Genomic DNA, 26,338 nt, shown 5'->3' with positions numbered 1-26,338 from the left:
TCAACGAGGTCCACATCTTGGCGTCGTTGCCGCTCCTGCAAGTGCTCATCGAACGCTTGGACTCGGAGCGAGCCCATGGTGATCTCTGTGGGAAGGCATGCTTCGGCCCCGTAGACCAGGAAAAAAGGGGTCTCCCCGGTTGCTCCGCTGGGTGTGGTCCGGTTCCCCCACAGCACACTTGGAAGCTGGTCAACCCATTTTGCGCCATGTTTCTCAAGATCGTTGTAGGTTCGGATCTTGAGCCCTCTGAGGATCTCAGCATTAGCCCGCTCCACTTGTGAAAGGATCTCAAGATGCCTAGACGGGGGTGAATAGGCTCATCTGAAACTTAAAACACTTTACACACTGTCAGTAACACAGGTATCCGGATACTCCGGGTTTTGTGTCCGGAGTTTCTAGAAATATTGTCCAGAGAGTCCGGGTATGAAACAATATATGCACTAACAAGATATTGATGCTGCAATTTTGATCGAGTAAATTTAGGCAACCTAGTAGTACCTTAGGAGTGTTTCTAACCAGTTGTCTTGCTCTAGAGACTAATATAATTGTAGATCGATTTCAAACCCTAGAAGACTAGTCTCACAAGCAAATATCTAATAAAACTAGTAAGAAGCACAAAAAGGAGACAGAATTTGATTCCCCAAGTTCACTCCCAAAGGAGTTACGTCTCCGTTGAGGAAAGATTCAAGAGACAACGCTCAAGAACCCCTATGCTCCTCTTCCAAGGGTGAGACCAACGCTCAAACCTAAGGTTACTTACTATGTGTTCCTCCGATAGGAATGAAGATTACAAACTTCTTGTGGTGCTCACAACTTGCTTGAACACTCACAAACGACGCCTAGCCGTCTAGGAGCTTGAAGCTCCAAGAGTAATAAACTTGAATCCACCGGCTAGGGGTGTTGTGCTCAAGAGATGGAATGAAATGCTTACTAGCACGAATCTTTACTCTTGCAACAATCTTAGTTGAATCCCCTAAGAAAATTACTCAAGAATGAAAGAAGGGAAGTGAGAGAGCTCTCCTTTTGCTTGCTGGCGTGTTCAGTTTCAAATGAGCAAGAGAGAGAAATGAAGGGGTAGGGGGGTATTTATACCCCCCTCTCACAGGAAACTAGCCGTTGGGTGAAGGGTACCCGGATACGACATAGGGGTCCGAAGATTCCGGTCCCAGAGAAACTTCGGATGAGTAACAGTTACCCGGAGACTCCGGGTGACTGTCCAGATACTCCGGATCATATGTCCGGACATTCCGGACATTGAACCGGATAGTCCGGATCACAAGAAGGCTGTTTTTAGTGGTAGGTCTGATTCTCATGGCTTTTGTAGGTTCTCTTGAGCACAACTACCACATCAACACCTGTGGATCAAAGTCCCTCTTGATAGTATGGCGTTCCTATACTCAATTTCAAAATAAAATCTAATTTTTCAAGTAAATTTGAAACACCGCTTTTCATTTCCCTTTTTGAGGGGTCATGTTTTTGTAATACGCTTTGCTTCATCATTCTTAGCCCCTGCACACATGCTCGATAACATGATTAGATATATATGTGCTTTGTCATCTTCCACCAAAACCCACTAAGGGGCCTAGATATCTTTCAACTTGGCCATTGCTTCTGGGGTGTTCCACGGAGGCAAAGCAGAGCTGGATGCTAAGGTCCTCGCAGTACTCTTGGAAGTATTGGGTCTTAAACTGAGTCCCATTGTCAGTGATAATCCGGTTCGAGACCCCGAACCGACACACAATTGACTGGGCAGTTGCTGACGCCTTGGTGATGTTGACCACAGGGGTTGCTTCTGGTCACTTGGTGAACTTGTCGATAGCTACGTAGAGGTGCCGATACCTGCCGATGGCCCTGGGAAATGGTCCCAAGATATCCAACCCCCATACGGCGAAGGCCCAAGAGGGAGGAATCATTTGCAGAGCCTGAGCTGGAGTGTGTATCTGCTTTGCATGGAACTGGCATGCCTTGCAGGACCTTACCAGCTCAGCTGCATCCTGGAGCGCTGTCGGCCAGTAAAAATTATGCCGGAAGGCCTTACCGACCAGCGTGCGGGATGAAGAATGGCTTCCACAGTCGCCTCCATGGATCTCTGCGAGCAAGTCGCAGCCCTCTTCCCAGGTGATACACCGCATGATGATGCTATTGGCGCCACGGCGGTAGAGATCCCCTTCTACCACCGTGTATTGCTTAGCCAACCGCACTATGCGCTCAGCAGATGCCTGGTCTTCAGGAAGGAAATTGTCTTTCAGGTAGTCCCGGATCTCGAAGATCCATGCATCAGGACCTTCTTGAGAAATTGGGTGCGGCTCCTCGAGGTCTTCAGGACCCTCGAGGGTGCACACAACCGTTGGCGGGCTCCACGGATGGAGCACCGTCGGGACCGCTAGCTTCAAGGTACTAGTCCTACCCTATTCGCCTAGTCCGGCAGGTTGGGCGGAAGGCTTCAGCAGCCGTCTTTGGAAGACGCCCTCTAGCACGGGTGCCTGAGTTGATGCCTTCGTGGAGAGTGCATCCGCCACTGAGTTGCCCTCGCGTGGAACGTGTTGCAGTTCTAGCACATCAAAGTCCTTCTCTAGCTTCCTCACGTGGATGAGGTATGCTACGAGCTAGGGATTGTTGCAACAACACTCCCCCCGGACCTGCCTGATGACGAGTTGGGAGTCTCCTTTGACTAAGAGCTCCCGGACCCCCAGAGATAGGGCCACCGTAAGTCCGAAGATTAAGGCCTCATACTCCGCCATGTTGTTGGTGGCCTCAAAGTCGAGGAGCACCATATACTTCACTTGTTCACCGTTTGGGTCAATGAGTACCACGCCAGCCCCAGCCTTTTGTTGCGTGCAGAGCCGTCGAAAAAGAGTGTCCAGTGGGGTCCGGTGAATACCGGAGCCTTGGTTTCTAGAGGTGGGGGGGGGGGTCCGACCCATGGTCCGGACCCCCTGGGACACTTGGTGTTGGAGTCCACTCCGCAACAAAGTCGGTGAGGACTTGGCTCTTGATGGCGTGACGGGGCTGAAAGTCGAGTTGAAAGCTAGCAAGCTCTGCTGCCCACTTGGCGATATTGCCCATGGCGTTGGAATTATGGAGGATGGCCCTCAAAGAGTAGGAGGTCACCACCACAATCTTGTGGGCTTGGAAATAATGACGGAGCTTCCGGGACGCAATGAGTATAGCATAAAGGAACTTATGCGTCTCAGAATACCTGGCCTTTGCCTCATGAAGAACCTCGCTGACGTAGTAGATCGGCTTCTGGATAGTCTTGACTTTGCTAGCGAGACTGGGTCCTTTTCCCTGAGCTGGGGACGCGCCGGACCCTGGGTCACCTGATTCTCCCCCGGTCGGGACCCGGCCAGACCCTCCGAAGCAGGGTCGGTTGTCACACTGGTGGAGGCCGAACCTCCACCTCCTACAGGGGGACCACGGGGCCCCCTGCAGGAGTTGCTCGGATCTCTCAGCGACCAGCACCATGCTGATCACTTCAGTCATCAGTGCAAGGTAAATAAACAGCGTCTCTCCTGGGTCCGGTCCTACCAGGACCGGCAGGGAGGTGAGGTACTGCTTCATCTCCTGGAAGGCTTGTTCTGCCTGTTCCGTCGATGTGAATGGACCGGACCCCCTCATCAGCTTGAAGAAGGGAAAGGCCCTCTCTGCCAGCCTCGAGATGAAGTGGCTGAGGGCTGCAAGGAACCCCGTCAACCTCTGCACATCCTTGAGAAGTGCGGGGAGTCTCATTGCCTCGATTGCCCAGATCTTATCCGGGTTCGCCTCGATCCCCCGGTGTGACACCAGGAAACCGAGAAGCTTTCCCGCTGAAACGTCAAAGACGCATTTCTCGGGGTTAAGCTTTGTGGAGGTTGCGCGTAACTTGTCGAAGACTTGAGCTAAATTTTCTAGAAGGGAATTCGATTCTCTAGTCTTGACAACGATGTCATCAACATACACCTCTACTATTTCTCTAACCAAATCACCTAAACTGATGTTCATTGCATGAGCAAAGATGGGTAGAGCATTAAGAAGTCCATATGGCATTACAATATAACAATAAAGACCATCCACTATTATAAAAGCAGTATGCTTTCTATCATCTTTAGCCATTTTGATTTGATGAAAACCAGAATAGGCATCTATGAAGGACAGCAAGTCACACCCGGAGGTGGAGTCTACAATCTGATCTATTCGAGGCAGTGGATAGGGATCTTTTGGACATGCCTTATTAAGACTGGTGTAGTCGATGCACATCCGAAGCTTCCCGTTAGCCTTTGGGATGACGACCGGGTAGGCCAACCACACTGGGTTGTAGACCTCTTCGATGAAGCCAGCCTGCAGCAGCTTGCGGATCTCTTCACGGATGAAGTTCTGCCGCTCAATGGACTACTTCCATGGCTTTTGTCGCACCGGCCTGGCATCAGGGTGGATCTTCAGATGGTGCTCAATCACCTCCCTAGGGATCCCGGCATCTATGATGGTTCCCAGGCGAACACATCAACGTTTGCCCGAAGGAAGGCGATGAGCGCGCTTTCCTATTTCTCCCCCAGGTTCCCGCCGATGCGGGTGGTTTGGGAGGACTCCGCTCTGACCTGGATGGTCTTCACGGGAACATCGTCCGTATCAGACGGACGGACCTTGGGCGCCTTGGCCGGTGCCTTGGCATGAGAGGATGAGGGGTCGGACCCCTCTGCACCAATAGCTGAGGTGAGCCCTGCTGCCAGCGCATGCAGCTTCTCAACCGCCGCCACGGCGGCGGTCCGGTCACTCCGCATGGTGAGGACGCATGCTGGAGATGGCATCTTGAGGACCAAGTACCCGTAATGGGCAACGGCCATGAACCGGTATAGAGCCGGTCTGCCAATGATGGCATTGAAAGTGAGGTTCACCTCCGCAACTTTGAACCGCACGTTCTCCGTGCGGAAGTTCACCTGTGTCCCAAACGTGACCGGCAGGGAGATGGTTCCCACCGGGTAAACGGGATTTGGGCCCACTCCGGAGAATGGGCGTGACGGGGCCAACTTGGACTTCGGAATCTGCAGGTGTTTGAACGCTGCATAGCTGATGACGCTGAGGCCGGCGCCTCCATCGATCAGCATGTGGTGGAGCCTGATGTTGGCAATGGTGGGCACGGTGATGAGTGGTAGCACCCCAGCCCCCGCCATGTTCTCAGGGCAGTCGGACGGCTCGAAGGAGATGCTGGTGCTCCTCCACCGCTGGTGGGGCGCCGCCTTTGGCGTCTCGGGCTTCACCGAGAGAACTTCTCGATGAAGAATTTTGACATCCCGCCGGGAGACGAGCTCCGAGCTTTCGCCGTACATGACGTACAGCTTTTTGCGGCGCTCGTCCCCCCCAGACTTGGAGTCGGACTGGTGGAAGAGACCCTTGAGGTCTTTGTTTGGGGTCCGATACCCTAACTCCTTCTCCGTTGCAGCTGCGTCAGGATCGGAGACCTTCTCCTTGCCGGACCGCCATGGCGGGGAGGAGCCTTCTCTGGAGGCCTGGTCGCGCCTTTTACTAAGAAGCTCCGCGAGTTTCTAAATCTCGTGGTACTCAGTGGCGCTGTGGCGAGCCCCAGGATGAACAAGGCACGACCCGGGGTCAGTGCGCTGTTTGCGTGGGCGCTTGCCATGGGAGTTCTGGCCTCCGGCCGCTGCTGCTGCAGCGACCGGACCCCCAGCTCGTGGCTTGTCCAAGCCACGATTTTTCTTGTTCTTTTTCTTACCACTGCCAGGGGCAGCTACACTGGAGCCGCCTGTCTGAGTGGGCCCTCCTTGATGGGCAGAGTGCCATGCTCGGCCCTCTGCAGCCCTAGCACATTTGTCTGCCAAGGCAAACAGGCTGGTGACGGTCTCCACCTGGTGAGTCGCCCGCTCCTCCAGCATCTTCTCATCACGGACCCCCTGACGGAATGCCGTGATAATAGACGCATCAGAAATATGTGGAATAGTTCCACGTACCTTGGTGAAGCGGGAGATGAAGGCCCGGAGGGTTTCCCCGGGTTGCTGCCTCACGGCATGAAGGTGGGCCTCCATGCCATGCTGCTAGTACGCGCTGGCAAAGTTCGCCGTGAACTGCGCACAGAGCTCTCCCCAGGACTGGATAGATCCCGGGGTGAGGTTCATGAACCAAGTCCGGGCTGGCCTGGTCAAGGCTACATGAAAGTAACTTGCCATGACAGCATCGTTAGCCCCAGCCGCCGTGATGGCGGTGATGTAGACCTGTAGGAATTCTGACGAGTTGGTTGACCCGTCATACTTTTCCGGCAGATGGGGCCGAAACTTGGACGGTCAGGCCGCTGCACGAAGGTGATCTGCGAGCGCTGCGCAGCCCACCCCTGCCACCGGGGCCTGGGCAAGCCCCTGCGGCTTTGCCATAGCCGCGTCGAGCTCAACCCCAAGGTTCCGACCCTCAATGTTGAGCCAGCGTGTTCGAGCCCGCTCGATGGAGATGCGGGCATCCTCTCCTTGCTGACGGAGAGTGCACAGAACCGGATGCGCCGCCCTGACGATGACGCTGTCTGGACACAGATCCCCCCACTGAGCCTAGGAGGCCTGTGCCAGGTTGAGGAGGCGGTCGACGTCGTCACACCATTGCCTCTGCGCGCTGGGTGAGGCCGCCACGCCTGGCGGGTTGCGGAGCAGCTCCCTGGCTGCCGCTAGTGGCCCGTTTAGTACGGGCTGCGATAGGGCCACGGAGGCATGCTCCGCAGCACGCTGTGGTACGACACGCGCCACAACCCTGGATGGGGGACGGCGCGAGGCATGTGGCATAGATGACGCCACTTCCACGCCCATCAGGTGGTCGTGATGCTCGACTTCCCGCGCCATTGCGGTCTTGAGCTTTGACCAAGCGCTAACCAAACCTAAACTTCCCCTACCTGGCACGCCAAATATCGGAGGAAATCTCCAGCCGGGTGGCGGAATGCACCCGCCTAATCTTAGTTTAGGAAGAGTTTGGGGGAGATCTAGGAACGCTTAATCAAAGGATGGATGAATACGGAAAAGATACGGGAATTTAGAGTGGTTCAAACCGCCGGAGTGTAAAACCTTACGTCCACATGTGAGCTGTATTGCTTATGAGTTCTTGTCCGAGCCTGAAGGGCCCTCCTTAGCCTTTTTGAGCCTTTTGGGAGTCTAAAATAGTCCTTGTGTTCTAACGGGCACACTCTTCCTTTTATAGGCTAAGAGGAGTGCGTACATTGAGCGGGGCCCCGACAGGTGGGCCCGGCGATACGTTGAATAACCTGCAAACTGGATCCTATAATGCGATAGATTCAGAGTTCTTACAGTCCAGCTCCTTCCTTTAGTCCTCGATCGAGAAGTTGATGTGCGTATTCACAGCCAGGATATGGTCATGTGCCGCCTTACCGGCACAGTGCCTGGTGTCAATGTTACGCACAGTGGAAGACGTGCTGTCACTGTTGGGTTAGTACCCTCTGACAGGCGAAGGGGCTGCGTTGACCCACCGCACTGTCGCCTCCGTGCACACTGTGGCAGCGCACGCCTAAGCTCTCCTGCAGTAGACCATCATTACCCCTTGCTCACGCGCGCGGCGCTGTGATGTGACTACACGCCGCGCGCCCGCGCGCAGAGCACAGTGATGCGACGCGCCGCCTTGGAAACAGGCAGGCTTACTGTGGTGTCAGCATACCTGCCCAGTGTGTCAGGGGGCAGGCCATGCCCTGTCTTGGGCACGCGCAGCCCACCTACCCGCATTTAATGCGGTAGTTGGGCTGGCGTCCCACAGAAAGCCTTCTGCCACGGGCACGTGGCAGGGTTGGACTAGCCGTCGCCTCCTTGGCGGCACGTGAAGGCACCGGACCCCTTCCCGGGGGGAAGGGAGGTCCACGCCCCCCGAGGCCAGTCCGGGTGGACAGAACCATAGGGGTCTGGCTCCCACACGTGGCGGCGCCGGACCCCCCCGGGGGGTCCAGGCCTGTGGAAGCCATTCCCGAGCACCCTGTTCTTGTGGGTACGTGGAGGCGCCGGACCTATAAGAGCACGGGGGGGGGGGGGGGGGGGGAGGTCCGGAGATCCCAGCTGTCAGGCCCGGGCCGTACGCCTCGTCACCCAAAGGCCTAGGATGAGGTCACGGATAACCTTGCGCCCATCAGGTTGGACACTCCGGCGGACGACTCCATGGCGGACGAGACCGCCGGACATGCAGATCTCCTCGCAGCGGACTACCACGACCTTCTGGTCGTTGAGCAGCTCCTTGGCGATGATCGAGGAAAGACGGCCGAGCATGTGGTGGTGTGCGTCCACCACGATGCGCTTGGCGCACTCACCGAGCTGGACACCCTAGCAGGAGGTACCCCTGTCCGTATGTATCGACAATCATTGTCGTCTATATATGCTCTCATGGGTATTACCCTTTTCAGTCACAAATACTTGGCACATGTTGCATGTGATTCGATGTTTTTCCAAGCTAAAAAAATTTAGACTATTTGCAGCCAAATTAAATGTGATCGCAACTTGTTTGATATGTTTGTCCTATTCCTACTCGGTTTCAAGAGGCGCCAGGGCAGCACAATAGAGAATGCGTCAGGCGTGAGGACACACACTGGTCATCTGGTACAGCGACGGCAGATGGATGCGCAGGTCGCCTCGCCTCCTGAAAAGGCCAGGCATGTACGGCGCCAGAGTCCCGGCCGGATGCATATGCACGCGACCGCGGCCAACCAGCAGAGAGACCGGACATCGTGCTATGCAGCAGTGTTTGCACGTTGCCTAGAGCTACAGACTCCACCCGTTGCTTAGCTCTGGCTGCTGCTCCTGGTGTTGTGTCTCGTGTGGTACTGTAGTCCATGCGTTCCTGACGGCACTGCCGACAGATGTCTCTGAACGGGAGCAGCCAGTTCAGTGTGAAAGATAATCGGTTGCCTAATATCTTGTTCTGGATTTAATTATTTGTACCCTCTTATGATATCACTAGCTAGTCAAATGCCCTTTTAAAAATATTATTAATTGATTACAAAATCAATGTGAAAAAAAAAGTTCCATATATCCCCTCCACGTCACCTCTCAAGAGGAATGTGGCCCTATTGATACCGGTGGTGGTTCGCAGCTCATCCCCTCCTTTCTCCACCCTTTCCCATCCTCTCCTTCCACGCCAAGGATCTTCATCCAACAACGCCCCAGCAAATCCCTCTTCGTTGGTCGTCCATGGGACTAGATCGTGCGCAATTAGGGGATAGGCCTCAGCTGGTGTTGGTGGACGGTGGAGGTTCAACTTAATCTTCATAGAAAATCTGACAACTCCTCGGTACGGGCTTTCGGGTCAACACGACCTAGCTTAATGGCTAGATATGCCTATTTTTATTTGGGAGTACTTCGCCGTCTTCGCTATTGTTGCCCGACTGCTGGTGAAGATGCTGGAACTGCATAGCGAAGTGCAAAGTACGATGCGCGGGAGGATCCCTACCTCGTCGGGTTTCTTAGAGTTCTTGACTACATTTGCCAATGATGTTGTCTAAGCCTTGTCTTGTGATTGTTGGATTCATCTGTAGTTTGATACGTGCCTGTTTGTGACATCTCTATTTCGTCATCGCCCTTCTTATTAGCGTTGTCATCAACTCAAATATTGGTGGTGCTCACTGTGATCTTTATCCTCTTAATGGACGTTGGATAGCAGTAGGTGGAAGCGCAGATGTAGTCGGTGAAGTGGTGACCATACCCTCCCATAGCTATACGTAGGTACTCTCACAGCTATGTTGTTCTTCATCTTATCAACGGACATGTGCAAATAACTAATAAAACACATGAGCATATTTTATTGCTATTTTTCTAAAGATAAGTTCTCACACAGAAGCTCTATCTCAGAGAATTACTGAATCAGAAAGCAGAGAACCGGAGGACGTCCGGATGCTAGTGACACATGATGTGTGATGTCTTTACCATTCTAGCTAGCTACCACAATTGACAATTCCACAAGCATATCTTGTGCAATATCACCGTGGCCGCTGGATGTGTCATCAGCCACATGCAAAGACCGGGCCTACTGTGCCAGCAGATCGAGAGGGACGGTGATGTGGCGCAAAAAACTAAGCCAAGTTTAAAGAACAGTGCGGCTATCTACTACCTGCCATCTCATGGCTCACGAGAGCCAAAACGACCGACGGCGACAACCACCGAAAGCCGGCCCCAGTTTAATGCGCGAAAAGTTGGGTTTTGGAGGCATCTGCCAGGGACTGATCGGAACAGGTTGTCCCCATGTGAAAGAGGACGTACTGATCGGCTGCAAGATCTCTGACCAATCTCTTTGATTTGTGTGTGGCTATAGCTTACTTTTGGGGATTAGGTATGTGGTGCCATCCGTGACCTTTTCGGCCCCCGTTGATTAGACCTTGTGCGTTAGCAAACGCCAAACGCCAATGATGATTAACATATGCCCCAAAAGGTCGTTGGTGCAAATCTTGTTTGGAGATTATAGTAAGGTTAGGTTGTTATCGACATCTGAGTTAGACATTGTGAAAGATGAGGATGAGAAGCGAGACGTCGTGGGACGGATTGTCGAGGAGAGAGAGGGATTCATCCAAGCTGTTGGTGAGCACGTCTACGAGCCACTGAATCTTGTCGGACTTTTCATGTTTGAATTTATCCCACTACAAAAAAGGCAGGTAAAAATCTATTTGTAGGGCGGGTGCGCTACCTACCACTATTTCTCACAGTTACCAATGCTATTTGCAGAGACAGGTAACACGTCCGCCCCTGAAAATCAATTTCTAGAAGCAGGTCACTCCCTCACCCGTCTCTGAAACTTGGTTTTTAGGATAGGTCGCGGCATGACCCGACTCTACATATCAAATAAAAAATAAAAAATATCGCCGGCAGCTGGCAGCCACCGCTCCCCCGCGCTGGCAACTGCTGCTCCCCCGCGCCGACTCGGGGCGTGCCGCCAGGGAAGGAGAGTATCGGCCGCCGCCGCCACCGCTTGTGCGCTTGCCGCCGGAATCCACCCCTGCACTCACCGCCTGATCTACCCGCCCGTGCGCTCGCTGCTGCCTCCCGCCGCCGGAACGGGCCGCCGCTGCCACATCCACCTCCCTCTCCCACGCCGCGCCGTCACTGCTTCCCCGTGCGCCCCGAGCCGCTACTCCTCCCCCGCGTCGGCAGCTCCCCTGTGCCAACAACTCCCCCGCATGGGCAGCTCCGCGCACTGCGGAGGCCTTGCGTCGGTCGTCCGGCGCGCTGCTGTCCCCATCGTGTCGCGCAGCCCTCCTAGTGCCGCTGCGGTCCCCCTCGCACCGCCGTGGTTCCGGATGGTGGGAGAGAGAATGGAAGGTGGCGGCAAGGGAGGAGCGGCTCAATCCGCGCTGTCGCACCCCCCCTCTAGCCGCCGTGACTCTGCCGGGCGGGAGAGGGAAGGCCGGCGAGGGAGGGAGAGGAGGGGAAGGGTGGTGGGGGAGGGAGAGGAGAAAGAAAAGGGAGGGCGGCGGGGGGAGAGAAGGGAGGGGCGACGCGGCGAGAGAGGAGGGAATCGAGAGAGGAAGGAAGGGGATTAGAGGGAGAGAGAAGGAAGTAGACAGGTTGTGTAGAGGCTACGGCGGCGCGCGATTGACGGAGGGCGAGTGGACGCAGATCGATGACATGGGATCGGGGAGCGAGCGGGGGATGGCTCAACTTTTACGGGCAGGTGACAACATCACCCGCCCTTAAAAATATTTTTCTACTTTATTCCAAAAATTCATTTAAATCTTTACATATAGCAAAAGAAATAAAAAAGTGAAACTTCTACACTATGGTTATTGTGAAATGTAGATACAAAAAAATATGCTAAGTATATTTCAGTGTATATAAAGGTTAAGATTATGGAAATATCAAAATATGACTTGAGTTGTATGAGATACTATATAGTCATAGCTATTAGACAATTTATAATAAACTTTTGGACAATTAGATGACCTTAAATGAAAAAGTTATCAACTAAAATTTTGTAGGTCTCGTCAATCTCTACAATTTTGGTATAAAGTTATGAATTTTTTTACGTGGGACTATTTATAAAGGCGGGTGACGTCATCACCCGTCCCTAGAAATATGTTTCTAGAGGGTGGGTGACGCCACCACCCGCCCCTAAAAATATTTTTTAATTTTATTTCAAAAAATTATTTAAATCTTTCCAAGCAAAACAAATTAAAAAAGTGAAATTTCTACATTATGGTTGAACTATAGATAAAAAAGATATACCAAGTATATTTCAGTGTATTGTTGAAACCTTAAAGTATGACAGAGTTGTATGAGATACTATATAGTTATAGCCATATGTAGGTTCATAATAATTTTTGGACCATTAAATGATCTTATATGAAAAATTTTTAAACTATAAAGTTTTCGATCCTATCATTCTCTACAATTTTGATATAAAGTTTGACTTCATCCGAGATCATATAAAAAAGTTATGAATTTTTTGCATGGAACCATTTTTAGGGGCAGGTCATGCCATCATCCGCCCGTAAAAATGTATTTTTAGCGATTGGTGACGCCATAACCCGCCTCTAAAAATACCATTTTTAGGGACGGGTGGTGGCGTCACCCGCCCCTAAAAATGCTTTTCTAGGGACGGATTGGATACTACAGTAACCGCGCTCCATTTTTAGGAGCGGGTTACCTTTTGACCTGCCCCTAGAAAAAAAATAGAGCATCCCTCCAAATCGTTTTTGATAGTGTCCTAGAGATTATATTCAGGGTGATCGATCACAATGGAAATAATATTTGGTGGTCTTTTGACACTAATAAGAGAAAAATGATTTTGGTAGTGCCTGGAGATCTCTAAGCTCCATGAGTTTTCATCCTCAAGAAGGAACAATTTATAGCTCTACACATATGGAGCTTACTAGTGTGAGAGGTGAAACATGTACTAGTGGAGGGCTTAGTACGTACAAACCCACGAGGCCATGCCTACGAATTTTCATAATTAGTAAACATCTTTTGCATTATTGTAGAACCATATGTAGGAGATATATGGGGCTATAGTGGCTACTTAATTAGTTTTATATTTGGTGTGCTATTTGAATTCTCACTTCCTAGAAAATACATTTGGTTGATGTCTCTATCCCAATCTCATGTTTGCAACTTCCAAAAAAAAAAAGGTTGTAGAACCAATATTGTCATGGAAGCTGAGCCCTGCTTGACACAGGGACAGTAGCACTTTTGACTCTTATTATACACAGCCGATGACTTAAATTATGCACCATTGCATCGAAAAGATTAGGAAGAGGGTAGTTTAGCTGGGTACCACATGTAGTATTTATATGAAGCATGCATGGTGCGTGTATTACTAGATTAATTAGTAGGTCTCACGATGTCACCAGAGCAGTCCTAATAAAGATATTGAATAGTAGTATCCGTGACATGCCATGTCATATGGGAAATATTAAAAAACTATAGTTCTGAATACACAATATCTAATTATGGCTATAAAATAAACTCCTCCAGCAATCATAGCCCCCCCCCCCCCTCCCATCCTCATCCTTCCCACTCTCTCATCATGTCTTCCTCTTTAATGATATTGTCAAATCAGCAAAAAGTCTTACATGTCATTAGATTAAATAGTATGAAAACTATTTTAGTCATAGCATTGGAATTGCTTTTACACCCAACCGAATCTCCGTAACATGCTTGACATTTGACCCCAAAAATTCCATCTGTGATATGACTATTGGAATGCGAGGATAAGGATGTTGCCAGTTAAATTATTCTTCAACTCACATGGTAGAGAGAGCTGCAATTACTCATGCAAGGTTGTTGGCTGAGAGTTGAGATTATTAAGCATAATCAAGCTTAGCATATGTATGAAGGAATGATCATCGTACCTGGACTCCTCAGTCGTCACCTTCCCCGCCAAACGACAAACCACCACTTTTCCATGATCCTCTCAGCCGACAGCCACAGAAATAATAAACAATGTCTTTTGTAAACGGAACATATATAGGCCCAGCGATTCTCTCCGGGAGAGATTGTTCAAATCACTTTTTTATAACAAAAATCATTTTCATTTAAGTACTTGTTCATACATAAACTTTGGTGCCATCATTTGTTATTAGTATCCTTTTTAATTAGGACATTTGCTGTGAAATGTTTGTACTATTGGAGGAGAAGGTTTGTGTCCATATCAGTTCCACAAAATCTGTCTTAAGCTTGTTTTGGTTGAACCATTGAAATGATATTCTATGACACGCTTTTGAACTGTATATGTCTTGTATTTTGTTGTCATGCATGCATGAGTCATGACCATATATCTTAAAGTATTGATAAACCATCATGCTCCTACACTTTTTATTAGTATATTGTTTTATGTTGCTATTTTCTTTGTGCATCACCATCATTCTAGATTTTGTACTACTGAAGAATTCAGATTATTTCCCGTCTCTCCTTTTTGAAATTTCTAGTAGCCAGTTAGGCGTGCATCCTTGCCATGCAAGATGAATTCCGCACGGCAGACTTATTATCTGTCATTTTCTTCTAATAAATTTCCTTCCATGCACCCAGAAAGTGTTTGATCCTAGATCGAAAGCAGATGTAGTAGCAAGCTGAAGTGATCATTCTTTGACTGGAAGAGTTATTTACTTTCCCATCTTGGGCCATGCAGACATCCCTCTCGTGTTGTCCTCTGTTGGAGGCAACTTTGGAGCCCCACAAACTTTACTAGCAGCCATACCTGTATGTAATTTCCCACCACAGGATTACAAAAACTTAATATGCATGGGCATGTCATCATAGTTGGATGCCTTAACACTCCGTTAATTAAGTGCTAAATTTATTGTGGGAGCTTTATTTCCACAATTAAATAAAGTTAGCACATAGTACTGTATGTTTTTTAGTTTTTCGACCGATTGCCAATAATTGCCGTTGACAGGACGAACTATGTGTCATTGTCTATGATAATAGGTGATTTTTCTCAGCAAGAGCCGGTTGTGATAACATGCTGTCTTGAACTTTCTCGCTTTAACTAAACTCAATTTGAAGCAACACTTTGTTACAACTGCTCTGATAGTATATTTGAGATTGAAAAGTTCCAAATAATTATGGCACATCACTAAAAGATTTTGAAATTTTTGTGTTGTTGACGCCAATATATACCAAAAGATAAGTCCGGACCCACACATGTCCTAACGCTTAACGACTTGGAGAGCTGCGCCGGCCGGTCTATAAATGCTTGGTAGTGGGGTACTACTGGAGCAAGGAGCAACGAAGCAGCATAGCCACAATCATCTCCCTCTCTTTCTCTTCTTTGAAGTTCAGAGGCCATGTACCTGAACCCAAGAATCTTAGGCTCTGGCGAGAGGACCCTGGTTCTCTCCCATGGCTATGGAGGGAGCCAGGCTATCTGGGACATGATGCTACCACACCTGGCACGGAGGAACAAGGTTCGTCGACGCTGACCTCTCACACACCATACCTATGGCAAGCAGCTCGATCGATCCACACATCTACCTGCTTGTTGTAAGCTTGGGCCCGATCTGACCTATGATATGCATGCATCAACCATGTGAGGTGCAGGTGCTCCTCTTCGACTGGGACTTCTCGAGCGCGCCTGACGCCGGCGAGGAGGGGGAGCAGAGCTGCTACACGTTCTCGAGGTTCGCCGACGAGCTGGTGGCGCTCATGGACGAGATGAAGCTGAGCGGCGCGGTGTACGTGGGGCACTCCTTTGCCGGCATGGTCGGCTGCATTGCGTCCGTCAATCGCCCCGACCTCTTCGCCCATCTCATCCTCGTCGGCGCATCCCCGAGGTGACCATCTTCTTCGCCTGACCTTCAGTTCACGCCGGCGGCCGGCCGCTGTTGTACGCCGCTTGCTTAGTTTTTCTTTTTTTTAAAAAAAAACATCTCGAGTTTTTTCAACTCTTGAGGTAACCTCGCCGGCAAAAAAAAGAAAGAAGAAGAAACTGTTTTGAAGTCAAACTCCAGCTAGATTCTTATCGACAACGCCGAAAAAAAGGACGCTTCTGACAGTCTTGTCTCTGTCCACAAGAGTTAAATTTCAAAACATTTTGGGACGCATGGTTGATAAAGAAGTCTTTGGTAATATTGCCATTAGCAAAGGCTCTTGTCAAAAAGGAGCATATACCACATAGAAGAAAGATCCAGAGAACGTTGAAAATTTCAAAAAACCTAATCACTTTATTGTTCACCTCATTTGTATTTATGATCTAAGTAAAGCTTTTTTATAAACATCGTTCCATTTAACAAATATATGCAATTTTAAATTTGCTTTTAACTAGCCTTTTTGGGAGTTTTTATCTCTGTTTTTTTAAGGATTTAGATGGGCTCGACTTACCATGTTATGTGGTTTAGAAGCAGTCTCTCAGAATGTGATAGTTCTGTATCTGTTCTGCTATTTTCGTATCCACAAATCAAGAAGCACATACATACTAAGATTTATTACAGTTCATATAGATGAAATGCGTGTAGTAATATTTTGTATTTACTATCTGCTCTGCTGTTTTGAAAGGTGTTTTTTGTCATTCTTCATTGGTTGTGCCTCCATCATCACCAACTTTTTATATTAGTGAGGATTAGTTGCCGGTTCTCTGTCGTAATAAATCCAAAAATGTAGCAGTCATCATCCTGAAATTGATGGGATCATGTGAGGACGTACTCTAGAGGGCAGAAAGGGGCCAATCACGTGCGCTCTTCATCTCCTCTTCTTGGTCGTAGCTACGGCCGGTTCTATTCACACATCATAACATTTGCGCAATTGGTATGGAGTAAAAAAAGATTAACTTCCTGCAAGTATTGATCAATCAGAGGAATCAAAAAGAAAATGAAGCTTACCCTCATCACCTATGATCAACAATAATTTAAAACAGAGGGGTACTAGGTTTGAATTTGCTGCGTAAATTAAGTAGGCACACCGTTTGAATTTGAATGTACATTGAGATCAGTTTGAGACGCATTCATCAACCTGCAGGTACATGAACTCGGAGGACTACGAGGGCGGGTTCGACAAGTCGGACATCGAGGCGATGCTGGGCAGCATCGCCACGGACTTCCGCGGCTGGGCGGAGGGCTTCGTGCCGCTGGCCGTCGGCAGCGCGGACCCGTCGGCGGTGGAGCCGCTGGCGCGGAGCTTCTTCGCCATGGACCCGCGCGCGGCGCACGGGCTGGCGCGCATGATCTTCCTGGGCGACCAGCGCGGGGTGCTGGACGACGTGGCCGTGCCGTGCACGCTGGTGCACGTCTCCCGCGACTTCGCCGCGCCGCCGTGCGTCGGGCGGTACATGCAGGCCCGCATGCTGGCGGCTCGCTGCCCCGCGGCGGCCATGGAGACCATCGACTCGGTGGGCCACTTCCCGCAGCTCGTCGCGCCCGACGAGCTGCTGGGGATACTGGACCTCGTGCTCGGAGACGCCCACGAAGACGCCGACGGGGAGGAGACCGCCGCCGCCGCCGCGGCCCTGGCTGACGAGATGAGCAGCGAGGTGCCCGCCGGCGGCCTCGCGGAGGCGGCGCCGGAGGTGCAGGGCGATATCGACGTGGCGACGTAGACGCCCATGCTGTGCCGGTGCCGCCGTGGCGCCACGCCATGCGTGCCCCTGGACGTTCGCTTGATATATATGCCACCTCGGGTACGTGTATGTGTCTGTGTTGGTCGGTGGCCAAGTCGACATGTATTTTATGCGTTCAGCTTTGGTAATTCGTAGAAACAACATTTGTGTGTGTGTGTGTGTGTGTGTCGTTTGGCTGTTGCATTGGTTTGGTCAACTGAAGGGAATGGAGCACTGTATATTGTTAAAAGCATTGTATATGGCTATAGCATATGATCTATCTCAAAACTAATGTGGGCTACATGTGTAAAAAGGGTGTTAAATGTGAGAGATTTCAGAATTCTCCACCGAGTCCACACGCCTGCTAACATCTACTACCATGTGATCGTGTATTCGTGTGCCTTTCAGAAGTCCCCGTCGGCGCCAAACAGGTGGATTTCTTCGGTTCAATCTGGAAGGAACCATGAGCCTGTCCGGTGGTGAATTCTAAAAGGCGCGAGAATTAGATGTCAAATGTTGCAATGCATACGGATTCGGGGACAAATTCTGAAATGTCTTGTTAATTAAATGCTATATGCATATTGAGATGCGTTATAGATTAACCGCCGCTAGTTTATTTTTTTTTTGAAAGAACCTCTTCGAATAGGATAGGGAGCTTCTGAATTTCACTTAAGAAGAAAAGAATTGATCCGGTTTATAAGGAAAATTGGGTCCGAAAACCATATATCTGCACGGTTTATTGGAGGAAAACCGGCATAAAATCTGAGCACGACAACTCGAGCAACTAACACAGAGCATCCACTAACACACTGCAGCAACCAACAAATGACGGACCCATCATGCGTTATTGTTGCCGAGCTTGTTACAAAAGCGACAAACAACTCCGACTTCCCATGGCGGACAACAGCCAGAGCCATCAGAATGCCTCCACCTACACGCAACAAACACCACCACAACCACACCACCACAGCCAGAAGTGATCACAACACGTCATCGTTGTCCAGCAACGCTGCAGCCCACAGCGTGCAGCTCCGACTTACCCTGCTTGCAGCTCCAACCAGGAGTGGCAACAGCAAGTCAAAAGAATTGACCACCGCTAATTAGTTAACCTTCTCTCCTTTTGGTGATAAATTACCGATGCTCATACCTTATAGCTATCTGATTTGTATCGTTGGAGACGCTCTCTTATAGCTAGATTCTGGACACTGGCGGATTTAGATGCGCAAATGAGACATGTTGAAGCATTAAAACGGAAAGGTGCGCCAACGGCTCGAAGATAATTTGGAAGAACCTAATGTCAGCCCGTCAGATTATCAGCCCAATAACCAGATCGCATCCAGCCCATTTCGTCCTCTCCCCCTCCGGGCCGACTTGCCGAGCCTTCCGCAAACCCCCAATCCGAAGTCCCGAACAACACCTCTCCCCATCCGGCTCCGCCCACCGCCTCCGCCGCCCACCGCGGCAAACCGCCACCATGGACGAGACCCTCGCCGCAGTCCTCTCCTACCTCCCGTCTCCCGCCGTCTCGTCCTCCACCTACCTCTCCTCCCCCTTCCCCGCCGCCTCCCCCGGCGACGACGAGGAGGAGGACCGCGTCGGCCGCCTTCCCGATGCGATCCTCCGCAACATCATCTCCCGCCTCCCCACCAAGGATGCCGCCCGAACCGCCGTGCTCTCCTCCCGCTGGCGCCATCTCTGGACCTCCATCCCTCTCTCCCTCGACGACGGCGCCGGCGGGCTCGCCCCCACCACCGCCGCAGCGGCGCTCGCCTCCCACCCGGGCCCCGTCCGCTCCGCGCGCCTCGCCGCCTCGCAGGACCCCGAGGGCGTCGCCTCCGTGTTCGCCTCCCTCGCCGCCAGGGGCGTCGAGGACCTCCTCGTGGTGGTCAACGGCTCCTGGCCCGTCGAGTGGCGCGTCCCCTCCGACGTCCTCGGCTGCGCGGCCCTCGGACGCCTCTGGATCGGCCTCTGCCAGTTCCCGGACACGACCGGCGTCGCTCCGGCCCTCCTGAGCCTGCAGGAGCTCGGCATTGTCCATTCCTCCGTGCCGGACCGCGACCTCCACGCCGTGATCCCACGCTGCCCGGTGCTCGAGACCCTCGCGTTCGCGCTCACTCAGGACTACCCGAGATACGTCCACATCTGGTCGGAGAGCCTCAGCTGCGTGGTGATTTGGAAGTCGATGCTCAGAGAGGTGCACCTTGACGATGCCCCCGACGTGGACCGGCTACTGGTGGAGCCGATTGCTGATGCTGCCACGCACATCAAGATCATTAAGGCACCAAAGCTGAAGATTCTTGGTTACTTTGATGTTGGACTGCATCAGCTCAAGATCGGTAATACTGTCATCAAGGTACCTTTCGTTTACTGCTTATTTCATCTTGCCCCACTATGCTGAGACGGATGATATTTCATTGTGCCATTTCTCTTCCTTGCATTGAAGATTGATACAAAGGTGAAGCCAAGCGCAATGGTTAGGACCCTCAGGACATTGGCATTGAAGGTGCAGTTTGGAGTCGAGGATCAAGTGAAGTTGGTTCCCACCTTGCTCAAATGCTTCCCATGCCTAGAGACGTTGTATATCACGGTATAAAAACCCCACCACTCATCATTCTGGTTGTAGTTCGTGCTTTACCTGTTTGAGTTAATCCATAACTTGCTTGGCATGTAGTCGGTTCCTTCTGACACACCAGTCAATGTTGACATAGAATTCTGGGATCAAGTTGGCTTCACAGAATGTGTCTATTCACATCTAAAGAAGTTGGTGTTAGAAGCTGTGCGAGGCGAGGATAGTGAACTGGCATTTGCAAAGTTTGTCATGGAAAGAGCTCAAATGCTGGAGGATATGCGTGTCTTAGTGGATGGCAGTTGTTCAAGAGATGTTCTGCTAAGTCGTTTATCTTCGGAAGGGTGTGTGTCTGCAGATGCTACAGTTGCGGTGGAGAGGTACGATGGGACTGCATGGACCTTCCAGAGAGCCATTGACTTGCTGCAGAGTGATCCATTTGGTTGCTGAACCTGTAGGTATTCTCAAAGACCTTCTCAGACACTTTTACATGTTCTAATGGTTACCCATGTATTATAGTTAAGCCAGTCATACAACTCTACTACTTATATGTGATTCTATATAATCATTTCAGTGTTACATGGCACCTCATTTTTGGTGAAGTCTTTGAGCCCCATTGAGTTTTGATAAAACACCTGTCACAAAAGTTTAAATTCAGCTGAGATGCAGCCTCATCTCTTAAAAGAAGTGTCATGCTTTTTGCTGCCTTTGCGCTTGCTTGGCAGTTAGGATCAGAAACGCATGCTGGCATTGGCCAGTTTAGTTATTCGAATTTACATTAAGTTCTTTTCCACAACCTTGGCGGTGGCTATTAATTTCACTGGTTTTCCCAGTCATGACATCCACCTCACCTTTTGAGTGGCACAGTTACATATGAACTTTCCTTATTATTCTCACGAGAACAATTTACTATTGAATCTCAGGTGGCAAATTTGGTTTGAAACTTACAACCATTTGCATGTGTACTTGATACAGCTCAACCAAGCCATCTATCAGCATAGTCAACAGTTAAGAACTTAAGATGTTACAAAATTTTTCATTCAATCTGACCTGTGTACTGTTGCTAAGTTAACCCACCTTTTAATCTCCGCACAGACTGGCTAGTGTTTATTTTGACTTCATCCTGAAATCCTCAATCCCCAGCTTATGCATATAATTACATTTCGTCAGGAGGAGTCTGTGCCCGTATTGGCCTTGGACAGGCAGACCCTGTTTTGTTTGCTGTTCTGATATTTTGTGGCAGAGTACCTAGCCATGGTGCTTGGTCCAAAATGCACTGCACACATTTATCATTGATGTTGATACATACCGTTTCTGTGGTACTTCAAGCTGAATATGATGTTGGAGGATAGTTTATATTTTGATACTTATTATGAATATACATCAGGATGTTTATCATTATGAAGTGGCTAACATATAATTATTTTTTTGTTCTGCTCTTCATCTGTCTATTCTGTTTTCTGAAGGCAAATAATCTGTACTGAATCTTTAAATTCGTCGAGCATCTCTGATACTTTTACTGATTTTGGGACCTCACACTTACTGATATGGGTATGCTGTGTGCCTATGTTTGTACCAGGTCTTCCAATTGCAGTCAATAGCCACAGAAGACTTCCAACAAAGCAGTAAACTTTGCCCATTGGGGACCTGCCAGGCCTCAATGAGATGAATCAAGCAACATGATCTGCCTGTGCTTTGTAAAGCATTGTTGTGTTGCTGTCATGTTGTGTCAGTGCTTGTAAAGGAGCATTGTCCACTTGTAAAGGAGCATTGTCCACTTGTAAAGGAGCATTGTCCATTTTGGTAATCCATTTGATTCTGAGGATTTTAAGCGTTTGAGTTCATCTTGTTGGTGCGTAATGGAGGCTGCGCTTGGAGCTTCCGCGGAACATCTGATCTTTCAGTGAGCGGCCCTATTGATTGCTGAAGCCTAGATGCTAGCTGTTATGTTTAAGATAGCCGTGCCATTTTACTGAACTGGCAACTGCCCCATTTCAGTATGTATCCATTCGGTTGCAAGGTATATTTGGCTTATGTGCTGTTGTCCTCTCAGAAAGTAAAGTTATAGCTTTGAACATGAGAAAAGCTAGTTAGCCCATGCTACTTGTGTATTTAGATCGATTGCGGTTTATTTACTTGTGATGCAAATTGCAATGATGTTTCATCAGATGTTATTTTTGTGGTTGGTCGAAATGCACCGGCAACGTGTTGCATCTGTTACCGTTTGTCAGGTTTAATTGCAAATTCTCACAAACTGGTATACTTCTTTAATTGGGTAGTCATCCATTTGTGCCCACAACTTTGTGTGCAAGTTTATCTTGTTGATCAGTTGATGTGATCGTGAATTACTGCATGGGTTTCTTCAGCCTTTTGATGCTACAATATGGTCCCTGGCCATTGGCATAGCCTCTCACATCGTATGAGCTGTGCTCATTTGGAGATGCAGAAACTCTGCAAGGCATTTGCATGTTGCCAATGATAAGGTCAGCTGTTAAGATACAGAAACATTTTGTTGCTGCTACAGTCGTGGTGTTGGTTGTTTTTCTTTGATTTCGATGTATCTTGGGTGTGCTGGATCATGTGCTTTTGATGATTGTTCGATTGTGGAATGGAATGTTTCAATTCAATTTTTGGAATCAGGTCCAGGGAATGGTTTCTGAATCATGGCAGCTTTGTTGTTCAATTGTGTATGGAATGTCTCATTTTCTGAAATCAGTTCTGTTGATGGTTCGTACCGGCGTTCAGGTGCACCCGTTATTAGGGTTTTGTATGCCTGCTCTGTTTTGGTATTATCTGGTTTGCTGCAGACTGCAGTAACAGCCGAACGTGGCTGCAAGGTGAGAGCGCAAATGCGCACAACCATTAACCATGTACCGGCAGCAGCATGCCAGTACAAATTCTTTTTGGGACGTCAAATTAAGATATGTTTGGTTTGCACTTACTTTTATATGACTTAAATTTAGTTCTAATAAATCCTTAAATGCTAAACATGATGATTTATTATAACTAAAGGTCCATAAATTCTAAAATGGAAGCTTACGGGAGCTAAAAAGTGCTTTTGGTAGGAATACCCTTCATTTATTGGTTGCCCAGCTCCTTCCTCTCATCAGAGACACAAAGGTCTTTGCATGATCATATTAAATGACTTTAGTTAGTATAGGATCGGATTTAAGTTTAAATTTAGTCCTAGAAGAACCAAACAGCACGACTTCATTTATTGCTTTCCCAGCTCCTACCTCTCACACCTACGTTAAATAATTAGAGGTATAAAATTCTTTGCACGACTATATTAAAAAACTTTAGTCACTGTAGGGTCGGATTTAAGTTTAAATTTAGTCGTAGAAGAACCAAACAGCACCTTCCTAATTCACGAACGGAGGTAGTGTTAGCAGTTTGGTTACCGTAGCCGGATTTATTATTGACTCAAATCAGTGTCCATAGTCTTCCGTCTAACTGGCAGGTGGGCCTGCGAGGAAACCTGGCTTTCCCAAGGGATTTCGCCCAGCAAGCAAGTGCCCCGAGGCCCGAGCGGCCGAGCCGAACCCACCGCCGCCCAGCCCAGGCGCCCACCTGCCACTGCCAGAAAACCCTCCTTTCCTCTCCTCGGCCGTGCTCTCCTCCGATCCACTCGGCAATGGCTCCGCTGCTCACCAAGGACGTGGAGGAGGTCATGCGCGTCGTCCTCACCTGCCTCCCGGCCCCGCCCTTCCCGACCGCCGGTGGCTCTCGCCCCTCCCCCAGCGCCCACGGCGGTGGCGGCGGCACCGAGGACCGCATCAGCCGGCTCCCGGACGCGGTGCTCTCCGACATCGTGTCGCGCCTCCCCGCCAAGGACGCCGCGCGCACCGCCGCGCTCTCCAGGCGCTGGCGCCGCGTCTGGGCCTCCGCGCCGCTCGTCCTCGACGACTCCGACCTCCTCCGCGCCCTCCCCGGCGGCGGCGGCGGCGGCCCCGCGCGCTTCGACTGGTTTGGCACCACCGACGCCGTCTCCCGCGCCATCGGCGCCCACCGCGGCCCCATCCGCTGCGTGCGCCTCACCTGCTGCAGCATGGCGCTCGCCGCGCGCCTGGGCGTGCTCGAGTACTGGCTCCACCGCCTCGCCGACGGCGGGGCCGAGGACCTCGTCCTCGTCAACCGCCCCATGCCCAACGGCCTGCACCTCCCGCCCGACGTCCTCCGCATCGCCTCCCTCCGGACCCTCTACCTCGCCTTCTGGAGTTTCCCGGACACCGCCGGCCTCCCGTGCGGCCCCGCCGTGTTCCCCCGCCTCCAGGAGATTGGCCTCTGCAGCGTCGTAATCGACGCCAGGGACATCGACCACCTGCTCGCCTGCAGCCCCGTGCTTGAGAAGCTTGCGATCGTCGCCTGCTTCTTCGTCCCCAGCCACGTCCGGATCCGCAGCCGCAGCCTGCAGTGCCTGGTCTTGTGGAGATCTCTGACGAATGAGCTCGCCGTGGTCGTCGCCCCGCGCCTCCAGCGCTTAATCCTGTGGCAGGAGTACCCGTGCAGGCCGGACTCTGTCTTCATCACCAGGATCAGGATTGGCTACGCCACCGTGCTCAAGGTGCTCGGCTACCTTGAACCAGGCATCCACCAGCTCCAGATCGGCGGCACGGTAATTGAGGTATCTCTTTCTCCTTCGTTTCTTCCTCCAATGCATAGTTACATCATTATCCATCTGTGACATCAATTTAGTTGTTAGCTTGAAATTTAATTCATGGTTTCGCGTTCTCAATTGTGTGGCAGAGTGGAACAAAGATGATCCCATCTGCCATGGTTCCAAGTGTCAAGGTCTTGGCCTTGAAGGTGCGATTTGGAATCCGAAAGGAAGCCAAGATGCTGCCCACCTTCCTGAGATGCTTCCCCAATGTGGAGACGTTGCATGTTCTGGTGAGATTCCATTCACCCCCTATCCTCATTCAGCAATTTCGATATATCTGGCATGACAGTTGTTACATATACATATATGTTGATTTTGCAGTCTCGTGAAGCTGATGAACCTGCTGGCAAGCTCAATTTGAAGTTCTGGCAGGAGGTTGGCCCCATCGATTGCCTAGAGACACACATCACCAAGGTGGTGTTTGACAGGTTCAGAGGGGAGCGCTATGAACTCGCGTTCCTAAAGTTCATCCTAGAGAGGGCGCAATCGCTGCTGAAGCTGGTGGTTGTGTTGGCCAATGGAGATCAAGCCTCCGTGGATGAGATGCTCACCAAGCTGAAATCTCTAACCACGGCAAAACGCGCTAGCGAATGCCCTACTCTGTTGGCAGTCGCCCATGATGGAGACAGTGCTTGGTGCTTTCAGAGAGCATCAGATCTTTCTGTGAGTGACCCCTTTGATTGGTGATGAAGCTCAAGGTGATGACATGTCCCATGATTAATTCTAGCATATTGTGGAGCTGATTGGTTGCTTTTTGTCAGTATTCTAGCTTGTATGATGTTGTGTTGATTTTTTCGGCTCTGACAAGTGTGAGTACAGTTCCGAGTCAATCAGAAGAGGTGTATAGTTCATGCAATGACTAAATGCTACTCGACATGTCACAATTCGAAAGACTGCACTTGTTGTGATCTACAATAGTTAACCCCTGAGTTGCGACAAGTGATCTACAATAGTTACTCCTGAGTTGAGTACTTATTAATGTTGTCACTGGCTAGTTCCTGAGTCGAAATGTACTGTATGCTGAGCACAGTTGGTACGGAAAATGCGACCCCAGGCTCCTCTTTGTATTGTTACGTGTATGTCAACAACTTCAGTAAAAGTATTGTTGAATGTTGATGTGATTGTGATTATCTGTATTTTTCTTTTGAGCCTGCTGTTTGATTCTACTTGACTAGTTTCCGTGGCTCAAATTGAAGATTGTACCTGTTGTGCTTACTCAAGAACAAAGATGTGTGTTGCGTCACTTACGAGTTAACCGTCTTGCTGCTCATCATATAATCATATTTTGTTTCTCCGCAACTTGCTGTACTGTGAATCGGTGACAAGCTGGCAGCCAAAACACACTTCGTCGCAGCTCATAAACAGTCTTTCACGCCACAAAAATACTTTATTACCGTGGTGAACAGATCACACAAGAAAACGGCAGCTTTGGGTAAGGACAAATGTCCATCAAATAAAAACAAAATGAGAAGCTAGATGGGGGAGCATCGGTGTTTGAGTAGCGCAGAGCAAAGATTACCTGAAATAGCTAGTATGCATGTTCAAGCACTAGAAACTACAGGTTCCTATATACTCTCTAAGATAATAAGGGTCCATTTGCCATTTGTCCTGTCATGTTAAAGAGAAAAATATTAAATAAA

The 26,338-nt window shown here is 50.0% G+C and overlaps 3 protein-coding genes across 4 annotated transcripts; all 3 read left to right on the top strand.

The window, feature by feature from the left end:
- Nucleotides 1–15,170: 15,170 nt before the first annotated feature.
- LOC112891920 (strigolactone esterase D14-like) lies at nt 15,171–17,785 on the top strand. Its single transcript, XM_025958926.1, has 3 exons — nt 15,171–15,349; nt 15,483–15,715; nt 16,896–17,785. Exons 1-3 carry the CDS (start codon nt 15,230–15,232, stop codon nt 17,470–17,472), a joined length of 930 nt encoding a protein of 309 aa, XP_025814711.1. The 5' UTR covers nt 15,171–15,229; the 3' UTR covers nt 17,473–17,785.
- A 1,057-nt stretch (nt 17,786–18,842) lies between these two features.
- LOC112891534 (F-box/FBD/LRR-repeat protein At1g13570-like) lies at nt 18,843–22,205 on the top strand. 2 transcript variants are annotated; one of them, XM_025958424.1, is made up of 4 exons: nt 18,843–19,825; nt 19,916–20,059; nt 20,144–20,496; nt 21,618–22,205. In XM_025958424.1, the coding sequence occupies exons 1-3, from the start codon at nt 18,947–18,949 to the stop codon at nt 20,486–20,488; spliced, it is 1,368 nt and encodes a 455-aa protein (XP_025814209.1). In that variant the 5' UTR covers nt 18,843–18,946; the 3' UTR covers nt 20,489–20,496; nt 21,618–22,205. The 2 variants fall into 2 exon arrangements, with proteins under 2 accessions (XP_025814209.1, XP_025814208.1); XM_025958423.1 differs by having other exon boundaries at nt 20,144–20,492; nt 21,618–22,072.
- Nucleotides 22,206–23,500: 1,295 nt separating this feature from the next.
- LOC112894147 (F-box/LRR-repeat protein At3g03030-like) lies at nt 23,501–25,811 on the top strand. The gene is made up of 3 exons (XM_025961769.1): nt 23,501–24,662; nt 24,785–24,928; nt 25,020–25,811. Exons 1-3 carry the CDS (start codon nt 23,673–23,675, stop codon nt 25,383–25,385), a joined length of 1,500 nt encoding a protein of 499 aa, XP_025817554.1. The 5' UTR covers nt 23,501–23,672; the 3' UTR covers nt 25,386–25,811.
- The last annotated feature ends 527 nt before the right edge of the window (nt 25,812–26,338 follow it).

Source organism: Panicum hallii, chromosome 5 (assembly GCF_002211085.1).
Source record: "Panicum hallii strain FIL2 chromosome 5, PHallii_v3.1, whole genome shotgun sequence".
Classification (NCBI taxonomy): Eukaryota; Viridiplantae; Streptophyta; class Magnoliopsida; order Poales; family Poaceae; genus Panicum; species Panicum hallii.
The sequence above is the reverse complement of the archived record's forward strand: the minus strand, read 5'-3'. Positions and strand labels throughout refer to the sequence as shown.

Bases quoted from the DNA above. Each gene is read 5' to 3' on its own strand.
- LOC112891920 (XM_025958926.1), top strand. From the start codon at position 15,230: ATGTACCTGAACCCAAGAATCTTAGGCTCTGGCGAGAGGACCCTGGTT. The intron at 15,350-15,482 runs GTTCGTCGACGC...TGTGAGGTGCAG, and splicing joins ACCTGGCACGGAGGAACAAG to GTGCTCCTCTTCGACTGGGA. The intron at 15,716-16,895 runs GTGACCATCTTC...ATCAACCTGCAG, and splicing joins CTCGTCGGCGCATCCCCGAG to GTACATGAACTCGGAGGACT.
- LOC112894147 (XM_025961769.1), top strand. From the start codon at position 23,673: ATGGCTCCGCTGCTCACCAAGGACGTGGAGGAGGTCATGCGCGTCGTC. The intron at 24,663-24,784 runs GTATCTCTTTCT...ATTGTGTGGCAG, and splicing joins TCGGCGGCACGGTAATTGAG to AGTGGAACAAAGATGATCCC. The intron at 24,929-25,019 runs GTGAGATTCCAT...TTGATTTTGCAG, and splicing joins TGGAGACGTTGCATGTTCTG to TCTCGTGAAGCTGATGAACC.
- LOC112891534 (XM_025958424.1), top strand. From the start codon at position 18,947: ATGGACGAGACCCTCGCCGCAGTCCTCTCCTACCTCCCGTCTCCCGCC. The intron at 19,826-19,915 runs GTACCTTTCGTT...CTTGCATTGAAG, and splicing joins TCGGTAATACTGTCATCAAG to ATTGATACAAAGGTGAAGCC. The intron at 20,060-20,143 runs GTATAAAAACCC...CTTGGCATGTAG, and splicing joins TAGAGACGTTGTATATCACG to TCGGTTCCTTCTGACACACC.